Source organism: Canis aureus, chromosome 34 (genome assembly GCF_053574225.1).
Source record: "Canis aureus isolate CA01 chromosome 34, VMU_Caureus_v.1.0, whole genome shotgun sequence".
In the NCBI taxonomy this organism is placed as follows: Eukaryota; Metazoa; Chordata; class Mammalia; order Carnivora; family Canidae; genus Canis; species Canis aureus.
Window position 1 is genome coordinate 26706870 of NC_135644.1, and position 13590 is coordinate 26720459.

General features: G+C 38.3%; 1 protein-coding gene across 15 annotated transcripts in view; it reads left to right on the forward strand.

The window, feature by feature from the left end:
- CCDC148 (coiled-coil domain containing 148) overlaps positions 1-13590 on the forward strand; it is a 281532-nt gene that overhangs the window by 150764 nt on the left and 117178 nt on the right. For all 15 annotated transcript variants that reach the window (XR_013371894.1, XR_013371892.1, XR_013371898.1 and 12 more), the window contains one exon: positions 4236-4376. Coding sequence is in view for 4 of the 15 variants with exons in the window: in XM_077883545.1 (XP_077739671.1) it covers positions 4236-4376 (141 nt within the window). In the remaining 11 variants the exon portion in view is untranslated. The remainder of the gene's footprint in view (positions 1-4235; positions 4377-13590) is intronic.

Consider the following 13590-nt stretch of genomic DNA (forward strand, 5'->3'; position numbering starts at 1 on the left):
TTGATATATATCTCTAAAATCAAAAAGACTCTTTAAAGAAGCATAACTAGGGGTGCTTGGGTGGCTCAGTCAGTTGAGCTTCCAACTCTTAATTTCAGTTCAGATCATGATCTTGGGGTTGTGGGGCTGGGCCCCTGGTTGGACTCCACACTCAGCGTGTTTGCCCCTCTCCTCTTTCTCTAAGATAAATAAATGGATAGATCTCTTAAAAAGTAAATAATAAAAATAAAAAAGCATAACTATATTAAAATCATACCTAAAAATTTCAACAATATTTTCTTAATAGTATCAACTAATTAATCAATATTAAAACATTTTTTTGTAATTTATTTTTTCATTAATTTTACTCAAATAAAAGCCAAATATAATCTACATATTGCATCTAATTGATATGTTTCTTAAATCTCTTAATCCATAGTTCTCCTTCCTTTTTTCTTGTAATTGTTAAATTCCTTTAAAGTTTTTCAAATTTTAGGGGATCCCCTGGTGGCTCAGTGGTTTAGCACCTGCCTTCAGCCCAAGGCATGATCCTGGAGTCCTGGGATGGAGTCCCACCATCAGGCTCCCTGCATGGAACCTGCTTCTCCCTCTGCCTGTGTATCTGCCTCTCTCTCTCTCACTCTCTCTCTCATGAAAAAATAAATAAAATATTTTTTTAAAAAGTTTTTCAAATTTTAGTTTTGCTGATTGTATCCCTATACTATTGTTTAATATATTTCTCCATTAGCTGAATTTCCTGTAACCTGATAGATAGGTCTAGAGATTTGATGATATTCATTTTTAGTTTTTGGTAGGAATACTTCAGGGAAGGTTGTATATTTCCATCAGGAAGCCAAAATATCTGTTTGTTCAGTGTGTTCAGTTGTTACCAGCCTGATTTTTCCAGTACAAAGTTTCCCATCTGCTATTAACGTGAAGTGTTTAGTAGCTATTGATGATCATAAACAAGAATTTATGATCCTTGTTTAATTAGATGTTACAAAATGGTATATTCTAATGCCTTGATTTCTTCTTCATTTATTAGGTTTTGTTTAAAAAGGTCTGTTTTGGTAAATTAAATAGAAGGTAATTATTGAGCATCTATGATGTGTTAGTACTCTGCTAGATGGTATGAGGAAGACAAAATACATGTGTATCATGGACCCTCTTGTAAATAAAAATTAAACATTATGCTCAAAATGATTAGAGAGCAGCTATGGTTTAGTAAGTGAAATAAGAAAAATGATCATGGGTTGAAGAATGTTTCATGGGAGATGTGGGACATGTACTGACCCAAGGAGCATTCTATGAAATAGGGGGAAACTGAGGGTGTTCCAGGTAGGACAATAGTTTGGACCATACCATGAGGCTAAGAACAAAAATAGCCACATATTCACATAATGCGAGATTACACTTAGTTAAGTTAAAATGGGACACTGATTGTAAGAAAACTAAATTACTTAGGTTCTATTGGGATAAATTGGCATCACATCATGAACTCTGGTATTTTTCTCAATATATTTAGCAGATAGACTTTGGGTGATCTAGGAACCTACTGTGAAGTGGCCTAGGGAAATTCAATACTTTAGAAATTGATTTGTCATAAGTAAAACTCATCTAATCTTAAGAAATATAAGGTAGCCCAAGTCAGATATAAAATGTAAAGAATTAGTTATTTTGATAGGTATATACAGTAATAAAAAAATACAAACTGCTTGTGGTTCCATAGGACAACCCAGGATATTTGAAAGAAGAAGCAGGTGCACAGGGCTTGTGAAGCTGTGGTGGAGCTAAAGATGTTGAATTTAATTTTTAAAAATACTGTATTTTGGGTGCACATGCAAATAGTAAAGGCTTTAAGCATTTTTTAGGATAGGATTGTAGGCAAAAAGACAAAGCTGATACTGTACATTTTAGTCAAACACAGAGAAGGATAGGTTAACTCATAGGAGACACACATAATAAGTATAGAGTGGCTGAGGTCAAAGAAAAAGTGTAGCAATAGGGGCAGCTGGGTGACTCAGTCGGTCGACCATCAGACTCATGGATTCAGCTCAGGGTCTCAGGGTCAGGAGATTGAGCCCCACGTTGGGCTCCATGCCCAGCATGGAGTCTGCTTAAGATTGTTTCCCTTTCAGGAACCCTGGGTGGCGCAGCGGTTTAGTGCCTGCCTTTGGCCTAGGGTGTGATCCTGGAGACCCGGGATCGAATCCCACGTCGGGCTCCCGGTGCATAGAGCCTGCTTCTCCCTCTGCCTATGTCTCTGCCTCTCTCTCTCTGTGTGACTATCATAAATAAATAAAAATTTTTTAAAAAAAATTTAAAAAAAGATTGTTTCCCTTTCTCTCCCTCTGCTCTCTCACACCCCACTCATGCTCTCTCTCTCTCGGAAAAAAAAAAAAAAAAGGATAGCAGTAGAGTTGAGGATGGAGAGTGGACACAGAGAACAGGAAAAGAAGAGAGTGCTATCCATCGGTGGAGAAGCAGAGAGAACAATGTTGTGGGGCAGGAAGTAAAGAGCTTTAATTGGGAAAAGATGGTCAACAGGCCAACATGATGTAGCAGCATCACTAGCAGCACTTGATAGAACACTTGATTTTAATACAGTACGTTACAGATGGAAGATGGTTTATAGGAAGGAATGGTTTGGGAGTGGGAGATCAGGATAGAAAGCATATGATCTTATTCTAGGAATGGGCTTCCAAAGAAGAATGTAAATATAATGGCCAGGATATGCAGCAGATGGAGAAACCTAGGTGTGTCTGAAAACCAAGAGTCTGAATTTCCTTGGTTATTTTTTTTTAAAGATTTTATTTATTTATTCCAGAAACAAAGAGAGAGGCAGAGACACAGGCAGAGGGAGAAGCAGGCTCAATACAGGGAGCCCGATGCAGGACTTGATCCCAGGTCTCCAGGATCACACCCTGAGCTGAAGGTGGCGCTAAACCGCTGAGCTACCTGGGCTGCCCCCTTGATTATTTTTTTTTTTTTTTGAAGATTTATTTATTTTAGGGAAAGAGAGTACATGTGAGCAAAGGGATGGGGAGAGAAAGGGGGAGAAAAGCAGACTCCTCACTGAGCATGGAGCCCCTCTCAAGGTTCCATCTCACAACCCTGAGATCATGACTTGAGCTGTAATCAAGAGTTGGGCTTGAGCCACCCAGGCACCCCTCTTGATTATTTTGATAAATAGGGGAAAGTATATTTTTAGAAAACAAACTTTGAAAAATGAAAACTTTCATGAAATGATGGTATTCAGAGATAAGGAGATAATCAGTATTATTATTTTGGTAAACTTCCTTCCAAGTCTTTTCCTATGTATACATACAGAGATGATATTTTATATTAAGGAGATCATACTACTAATGTATGCATACTACATGTAAAAGCATGTGCTTTTTTTCATCTAATAATATGTTGTAGACATTTTTAATGTCAGTGAATATAGTTATAGACTATTCTTTTTCAATGGAAGTCATTACATGAGGGTACCATAATTAATTTAAGCTACCTCCTGTTGCCAGACACTTAGGCTCTTTCTAATTTTTCTATTTAAGCACTATAGTGAACATTCCTGTGGATATATTTTTGTGCACTTATCTAATTGATCATCTTTGAATAACTTCCCCAAAATGTGGTTGTGAGTCAAAGGCTATGCACATTTTATATTGTGATATATATTTATTTACATATTGCCCGGTGTCGTTTAGAAGTACAGAACCAGTTTTGCTTCTACCAATAATACCTGTCAGTACCCAGAAAGTTCTTTTAAATGTCTTAAAATTTTTCTTCACCTTTATTCAGGCTCATTTCCCTCACTTATAATATAGGAAGGATGAAATATAACAGTGGTTCTTAAATTATTTAGGAGCTTAGTATCATTTGAGAATTTTTGAAAACTGTTGACCAGAAACTAGAACTGTTGTTACAGAAAAACACCTATGCAAAAACAAAAATTTTTACATACTGTTTATGAGAATTCATAGATTTTTTTGAAGTCAATTCACAGACTCTTTAGGGTCTCAGGCCATGAATCTAAATGAAAAATCCCTGAATGAGATGATTTTAAAGTTGCTTTCTCATCTTATCACTAATACACACATCTTGCATATATATCATGCACATATCAGTCATATGCACACAGAATTTTAATGTGTATTTGGAAAACCTTTGCTTGATATAGAATGTAGTCTTATTATGTCTGCAAAATCACTTGAGTGGGTATAGTTATTGGAATGAATTTCCATTTATTTCAGGTTCTTCAATGGAGAGCTCACCAGGAAGAGATAGCAAGACTGGAAATGGAAATTTCTGCCAGAAGAAGAGAAAAGGAGGAGGAGAAAGAGAAGCTATGGAAGGAGAAAGAATTGTTACAAAGAGCAGAGAAGAAAAAGAAAGTATGAAATCTGTTGCTGTGAATGTGTGAACGAATGCTTAGTTGTCTGATTCAGCTTTGACTGATCTTGGTGTTTGGCATGGAATCATCAGAGGCAGTTCTTAGAAAGATTCATAAGGTTCTAGTGGCGTCTTGCTTCAGTTCGTTTAAGCTTCAAAGATTTGTGGACATGGAGGAGAATCCACTTTACTGACCTGCAGGAGCACAGGTACTTTTAATTAGAAGAAATGTGGTAGGTAAAGAAAGGATGGGATTTATGACTTGTCAAGTCTTGTACTAAGTAGGGACTTGGAAAGATAAGAGGATACTGGGATAGCATTTTGGTTGACTGCAGTGGAGCAACTGACTGTCAAGAGATGTCTTTGCTGATAAAATACATTGTACCAGAGTCAGAGCAATTCATGGAATACCAAAAGGCCTCTTCAAGAATTTACTTCTTGACTTGTTAGAGTGTTTGTTTTTCATTTGCTGATACAAATGCATCACTCTACTTTTGAGCAAATGTTTGCTTCCCACTTTTCAAAATATTAGTCACAACACTTATAAACAGCTTTAATGATTGCTGAAACTGTGGGAAAAAAAGTGAATTTGAGGCAGGATTTTAAAAATATATCTGGGATATTTATTTAGTTACTTGTGTTTGTTACACCACAAAAATGGATAAAATGAACACATTAGTACTCATCACCTAGCACTGAAATTGTTAATGTTTTTAATTCTTTATCAGATTTATTTTACAGATAAAGTTGAAGTCCTCTCTTGAGGATTTACTCAGTACCACTTCTTACCTCCTCAAAGTCAGACTCAATTATAAATTTTATTCCTATCTTTTCTGGCCATCTATTGCTTTTGACATCTTTTAAGGTATGGTTTGTGACTTTTGAATTTTTTTCGTGATTACTCTCATATCACTCTGAGGCATGTACTTCTTCATTCAACCTTATATTTTTGAGATAGAGCTATGTGAATAAGCAGGAGACATAGTTCAGCCCTTCTCTGCTATAGCCTTCCCTGCTATAGACTGGTTCATTAGAGAAGTAGGCTGCCATTCGTCACTTCTCTTAGTGATTGACACTACATTTCTAAAGTTTTGTTCTTGTTCGTGCTGTAGCAGCTGCCTTGTTCATGTGGACTGGGCATGTGTGCCTGGCTTTCTCTATGGTACACTGAGGAAGAGAATTACTATGTGATATGATTTGTATGCTTTCAATTTTATAAGAGTTTTTTTTTTAGTTTATAAGAATATTATAAAAATATTATCTTCTTAAAAAATATTATCTTCTTTTTGACTTTTGCCAATCTGATGAATGTGAACAGTATCCTAGTGTTTTATTTTATTTTTTAAAAGATTTTGTTTATTTCTTCATGAGAGACAGAGACACAGGCAAAGGGAGAAGCAGGCTCTGTGCAGGGAGCCCAATGTGGGACTCGATCCCGGGACTCCAGGATCACACCCTGAGTTGAAGGCAGGCACTAAGCCGCTGAGCCACCCAGGCATTCCTCCCCCTCTTAGTATTTTAAATTGGATTCATCTGATCACTTGTGAGATTAAAAATCCCCTCATGTTCATTGGGCATTTTCTTCCTCGGTGCATTGCCAATTAATACTTTTTGTTTGTCTCTTCTTTATTAATCTGTAGAAGTTCTTTATAAATTCTGGATACTATTTCTCGTTGTCAGTTATATGGGTTCCATATATTTTCTTTCAATGGTCCTCTGCCTTTAAATTTGGTTTATAGTGTCTGGAGTTTCACAGAAATTTAAAATGATCAAATAATCAAAGTTATTAAACTTTTTTCCTTTTTTGAATTGTGTTTTCCTTTATGAACCGTTACCCGATAGTGAGAGCATCTTTTTTTTTTTTAAGACTTTATTTATTTATTCTTGGGAGACACAGAGATAGAGGCAGAGACACAGGCAGAGGGAGAAGCAGGCTCCATGCTGGGAGCCCATGTGAGACTCGATCCTGGCATTCCAGGATCATGCCCTGAGCCTAAGGCAGACGCTCAACCACTGAGCCACCCAGGCGTCCCAGTAAGAGCATCCTTATGGAGAGTTTTGTTCACTTCTGCTTAGGGCCCTATACATTTTACTGGCCCAGGACCACGTGGGTTACCTGTGAGATTGGGAACCTATTCTGGGACCTTTCAGAGGGTGCTCATCTAGCACTCACGCACAGCACCAGCCTGGGATCTGCTCATGATCCCTTTTTCCCTCTGGTCCCAAGCAGAAAGTTAGCTCTCATGTCACTTTTCTGGGGAGTGGTCCTGGTGTGTCTTGTTCCCATTTTGTATACGGACAAGTCTTACAGGACTTTTTACTCTTTTTAGGTGGCACGATTTCAGCTCTCATGTACACAAATCTCACAGCTAATATTAAAGACCCAGCCACCAGCTCCTCAGGTCTGTATCTGGCCCAGTTCTGCTCAGGGTCCTTTGGTTTTGGCTCCTTACTGCTCTGACTTTGAGTTCCATCTTTATCTTCAGGACTGGGGACTCTGTGTGTTTGTGTGCTGTTGTGTTATAGTTTATCCAAAATTTCTATGTCAACTCAGACAAACTGACCAAAGTTCTGGCTACCTTTATATGTACTACTAATCCAGACTCTCTTTGTTCTATTTTCTATGCTAGAAACAATTTTAGTTCTTTGGTGTTTAACAGCAGTTTGACAGAAACACACTTATAGTTTCTCAAGTCAGAAGCTCCCCCTGACTTGAGACTGATTGCTTTGTCAGCTGGTGCTCTGTTTTTCCTCATCTACTGTTTCACCTGCCTGGACTTCTCTTCTTATAAGTTAGCAGGTGTAGAGATAGAGAAACTATTCCATGTATAAAACCCCACCTAAGGATTTCTGAATAACAAATAATCTTTTTCCTAATTCTTCTTCTCAGCAGTTTATCTTTTAGGGAATGACACTGTCTTTTTGCTGGAATAACATTTTAATTTGTATCTAGTGCCAAGGTTTACCCTGGTAGATGCCCAACTCTTTTCAAATTGACCTTTAAATTATTAGATCATTTTTTCTTCTGTGCTTTAAAACTTGAGTTGAATATAGCATTCACAGTTTTCATAGTTTTATCTCAAGACTCAAGGTAAGTTTTGATTCATAGGCTGTTTGGTGATAATGGCAATATTTCAGAAGCATCTCTCCACTTTTGAAATTATTGTCATGATAAAAGCAAAAGATAATGTCTTCCCATAAACCAACCCTAGAAGCTATTGTAAGAAACAAAACTACTGTGCTAGGTGAACCTTAAAATGCCTGATATGTAATATTGGTCCCAGTACCAGCCTTTCACTAGATGTAGATTTTGGATGGCTTGAACAACATAAAAACTATTCTGCATCACAGAGTTTTAGGAGGTTTTTTGCTGCTTGATGCCTGGAGTTCTATGGGGTCAAAGCAAAGATAGTTACAGCCTCACTCCCAAAATAGAGACTTCAAGCAAGGCTTACATTAAAAGGAGACATATTCCTTCCTTGCTCTAGCATGTTACAAATTTTCTCCCAGTTTTACTAATTCTTAATCCAGCACTGAAGCCTCCACGTTGTACAGCTAAGAGATGGGAAGCATTATCAGGAAAGTCAGAATAACTTCACCAGCCATGGCCCATCAGCCATGTGACCTTCAGTCTTACCTCAGAGATGTTTCTGGGGAGAAATCTATCATTTTGTGATCTCTTAACCTCAAGTGACATCATATCAGTAAATATCAATAGACCCAGACTTCAGTAGAACCTTGGCATTTAGGTGGTCCCCCTTGTCCTCAGGTGATATAGCAAATACTCAGAATTATATTCTTCCACAGATAATCAGAGGAGAGCAGAAAGTCTAAAATAAAAGAAGGTAGGCTATCATAAACAGAATGCAGGCTAGAAGGCTAGAACAGTACTGCTTTCCAGAAGATTCAAGAAGCTCTGTGTTTAGGAGGGAATACAGAGTATCTTTTCAATTCAGATCAAAGCTATTCTCTCAGTGTGGGAATCTGTGGGTTCCTATGAGAACAATTTATCATGAAATCCCTTACCCAGGTTTCTTTTTCTTTCTTCTTCTTCTTCTTTTTTTTTTTTTTACCCAGTGTTTCTTAATCTAATAATGTACTGATCTAAAGAGCTAAGAATGGTGGGGGTGGGGAGGTAGACATAGAGAATGATAAAAAAATGAATTCCCAGACTATAAACTCTACTTCTTCAGGATTGTTGGGACTTAAAGGGGGCTAATGAATAACACCTGTGATAGGCAGGCTTCTAAGATGAGCCCCAAAATTTCCTGCCCTCCTGGGATACATATCCTATATAATCACCAGGACTATAACTTCTGTGGGTTAGGTTATGTTATATGGCACAGATAACCCTGAGAAAGGGAGATTACCTGTAAGAGCTTGGCCTAATCACATGGGCCTTTTAAAAGTACAGAGTTTTCTTTGGCTGATGACCCACAAGAGGGGTCATCAGAGATTTAAAGCATGAAAAAGCCATGACTCAATAGTTTGGCTTGAAGATGAGGAAGTCACATGGCAAGGAATGTGTGTAGACTCTACTGGCTGAGAGTGGCCCTGGACGATAGCCAGAAGGGAAATGGGAACCTGTAACCTATGGTTCTGCAACTGTAAGGAACTGAATTCTGCCAAAAACAAGAATAAGCTTGGAAGCATAATTTCCTCTAAAGCTTCCATATTAGAACTCAGTTTTGTCAGCACCTTGATTTCATTCTGGTGATGTCATGGGCAGAGAGCCAGGTACACCATGTCGGACTTCTGAGTTGAGTGTTGTTTTAAACTGCTAAATTTGTGGTAATTTGTTACAGAGCAATTAAAAAACTAGTACAGTTTTTGGTATCTAGAAGTGAATTGTTGCCATAACAAATACCTGAAAATGTGGAAGTAGCTTTGGAATTGGGAAGTGAGAAGAAGCAGGAAGAATTTTAGGAACATAATAGGAAAAAGACTAGAATGCCTTGAACTGATTTAGTAAAAATATGGATGTTAAAGATGTGGCTGCTGAGTCTCAGAAGGAAGAGATGAACATACTCTTGAACTCTGGGGAAAGGAGGGTCACTGCTAGGTGGTGACAAGGAGCCTAAGGAATTAATTCTGTGCTGCAGTTAGGTGGAGAACATTCCTGAGTAATGAACTTCATATGTGATGAGCTATAAGATTTCCAAAGTGTTGAAGATGCCACTAGGGTTTATTGCTACTTATAGTAAAAAGAAGAGATTTGATGCTCTGGGAAATTCTCAGCCTATCTAAGTGGCAAACAGCTCCAGAGTTAAGAGATTATTGCCATCATCATGCCATACAGAAAAGGCTGAAAGTGTGAATATACAGCCCTTTGTTATAGCCTTGCAAAGAGCACAGGGTCAGAGTATTCAGTCATATAAAAGACCCTTCCAAGAGATTAAGAGTGCTTCTCATAGATTTCAAATTAGAGAGACTCTGAAAGTTTAAGAGTGATTTCTCTCAGCCACTTCAATAGAAAACCAAGAGAGAGAGAGAGAAAGGATTATCTCAAAAAGACCTGTGGTTGTGTGGCTTTTGTCTAATGGAGTGAAATCCCCATAAAATCTGCAAAGGTTCACTTGGTTCTTGAGAAAATTTTATCAGAAATACTGCCAGCTTGGACTGAAAAGGACAGAGTGAATACGAAATGAAAGGAAGCTCATGGACCTCCCAAAATTCTCATGGCAGGAAACAGGCTGATAAAACTACTCAGAGACTTGGCATTTCTAATACTTCCACCACTAGACCAAACCCACCCATCTAGGCTCAGGTAAAATTACTCCTCACTTCTCACCACCTTATTATACATAGAATAGTTGTATCAGCTCTCAGTAGGATATATTGACAGTAAAACTGTGTATAAACCCAAGGGGGTCACTAAAGGTCCAAATAGGATAATCGTTTATCCATGGGTTTATTCATTTATTCAATAAGTGTGTACCAAGTGTCTTCAATGTGAGACACATTATACACAATCCTTCATGCAATTCTAAGAGGTCACCCTACTCAAACAGAAATTGCCCCTTTTCTGGTATCTATCTATCTATCTATCTATCTATCTATCTAAGTAGGCTCCACACTCAGCATGGAGTCCAATGTCAAGCCTAAACTCATGACCCTTAGATCAAGACCTGAGCTGAGATCAAAAGTTGGACACTTAACCAACTGAGTCGCCCAGGTACCACTCTGGTATCTTTTTAAAGGGCTGTGTTTACCTGCTCCACCACGAAGATAATATGTAATTCTTGGTTAGGTTAGTAGAAGCTCTTACTAATAATACAAAAGGGTTTCTTTTAGCTTTAAATTTTATGAGTAGACCAAAAAGAAAAATTAAATAGAGAAAAATTAAAAATACAAAATGGACTACATGGAGTTTACAATTAAATTATGACTACATAAGTAAATTAAGTATTTATGCATATATACACAGTATTTACAAATGGATATACTTGTGTATGTACATATGCACACACATAATTACAGTGTGACTTTCCCAGTTCTCTCAGTGGTACTGATATAGCTTAAGGAGTTTAGGATAGCGCCTTTGCCTTCATTCATGTCGGGATCTCCTCTTCTCTTATTTCCTGGTCCTGTATCAGCAAACCATACTTTGGTATCTATCCTCATGATGGCCCATGCTAGCCTGATTGCTTCCTAGTGTGAATCCTCTTATGCCAATAAGTTATTAGTTTTGCTATAATTGATCAAAGTTCAGGCCTTAGTGTATGAACATTTTGCCCTGCCTGACTCCAATAAGGTTCACCAACTCTCTATTAATTTTTTTTTGTTTTTGTTTAGGCTTTTAATTGCTACTGTATGCATTTGTGCCCTGAACTGCAGGACATAGAACTGTCCTATGCAATTTCTTTCAAATGCCTGTGACTGCTTGCCTTTCATTTCCAGTGAATTCTCTGCTATTGCAGAGGGAAGGTGATATAGATTTGAGGATTTAGGTAGTGGGATAAAGGCTTAAAGAGCCTTTAAGATAAGAACACTACCTGGACAACATCCCTTGGTTAAAGGAACAGCACACATGCACACGTGTGTGTGTGTGTGTGTGTGTGTGTGTGTGTGTGTGTAAAAGAGAGATAACTGGATCCCACTGAGGCTAAAATGACTTAAGATATAAATATTGTAAATGTATTTAATGTATCACTAGGGACCAACTGAACTGTGAACTTACAAAAAACATTATGGCAGCACTCAGCAGCATAGTAATGCCATGACACTCAGGTGATCTAAAATGAGCTTAGAGCACTTTTTTACATTTTCATAAAATGGAGAATATAGAATATAAAAGTTCTGATTGATGCCTTGGACCTTAAAAATATGTCTTTGAAACTCTCTGAACTCCAGTTTGATCTCTGCTTTAATATACACCCACTTAAATTTCTCACTTGCAAACATCCTCTCTTTAAAGGAACCACCTGCCACTAAAGCCAAAGTAGCGCCATCTGGCTAAGGCCCAGTCTGTTGAACTACCTCCCAGTTCTCTCAATTACTAACTCCCAGAAGTGTAAAGTTGCACTCTTGTGAAAAGGGGTGATTGTCTTTTAATTATTGGTCTTTTTGTTTGAGAGTCTGATGAAATACCACAAATGAGGGAGCTATAAAACCTAATGAGTAAAGTAACTATCAGGATATTATAATAGTTAGAAGAAGAAGATAGTGAATGTATATTTTTTGTAAAAATGACTCCAAATAAATTGGGTTCAGTTTATTATTTTCTGAATTTTTAATATTGGCCCTCTGAATAATATTAAGTAAAGAAATTAATGTAATATGGGAGGTTTAATTATCCAAAAGAAATCAAAGATCATATAATTTTAAAATATTCATAATGTTCCTGATTTTGTTATTAAAGTTTAGAAATGGACATTAACTTAAGCTTATTAATTAACTGATTCTAACATTTCAATATGAGACTGAATGTACATTCAAATGCACAATTATCAATCAACAGGTGACATGAAGGTAGGATGGTAGTCCAAGCAGCTCACTTTTCTAGTTTCAACTGTATTTAAAAATTAACATCTCTAGGTGATGTCACCAGGATGGTGACATAAGTCATTCTTGATTTCATTCCCACTCAGATAAAGAACTAACATCTCTTCAAGAGCAAGACAGCACTGGGAGAATTCTAGAACATGGGGGTGAGGCTGAAGCTGGCCCCTGTACCAGACATCACATACTGCATGAGAAGAGTAAGAAAAGGGGCTACACATTGACACTGCATTAATCCTCCACCCAGCATCACACAAAGAGGTCTCCCTTGAGCCTCCAGTTCCTCCAGTGGAAAAAGGCCAGGGGCGATGACCAGCTTCCCCTAGCATTTTGAATCCCTTTGTGGGAGCCCCTCCTCTTCTCTCATACAACAGGGATTGCAGGGCAATCTGCAGGGGCCCAGCTATTAGGGATCTGTAATGGAGAAGGCTGAAGGTGGGGCTTGCAACAACCAGCACACAGATCTTGGCAAACTGAGTTTGTACCCACAATGTCCAAATAGTAATCACAAGAGTAGTTTTGCTCATCTGCGGCACCAAGTTGTGGGTGCAGATCTGCCTAATTTGGATCCTCAGATAGGAGTTTTGCCCACCCTGGAGCCTAGTTTGCCCATGTCCAGTCAAGGTGCTGAGTCATAGCCTCACCCACTGTGGAAAGTGCCATCCAGTCCCCTTTAACCAGAAGGGGTTGTAACAGTTTCTTGGAGCTGTGTGGTCCAGTGACACTTAAATTAAAAGGTGAGTGGACAAAACTGATAGCCCCCAGAGCAAAGCCACAGGGCATGGAAGCTTCCTATGCTATGCATAGGTAGGGGGAATAATTCATTGACAAGTCTGAGGATAGGTCCCGGACCTTCTCCAGTAGAGATCCTGTTTGGGAATTTGAGTGTAGCCAGGAGCATCCCTTCCTTCATATTCAGGCAAGGGAGCTGAGACACAGGCCTACCTACTGTGGAGAGTGTCATCCAGCCTCATCTGACCAGAGGTAAAAATACCCTGAAAGCTGTGTGGTCCAGTGGTACTCAAGTTGAGAGAAGGGCAGCAGAGCTGATAGTTTACAGAGCAAAGGCAGTAGTCAGGGAACTTGGGGTGGAGGTTGGCTTCATTAAGACAACACACAAAAACAGTTTTAGAGCTGCTCTTCCATTCTGCCAGGGCAGGGGATTTAATTCATCACCCTGCTTATTGGTGAATATAACCTTTAACCTGTCCAGCT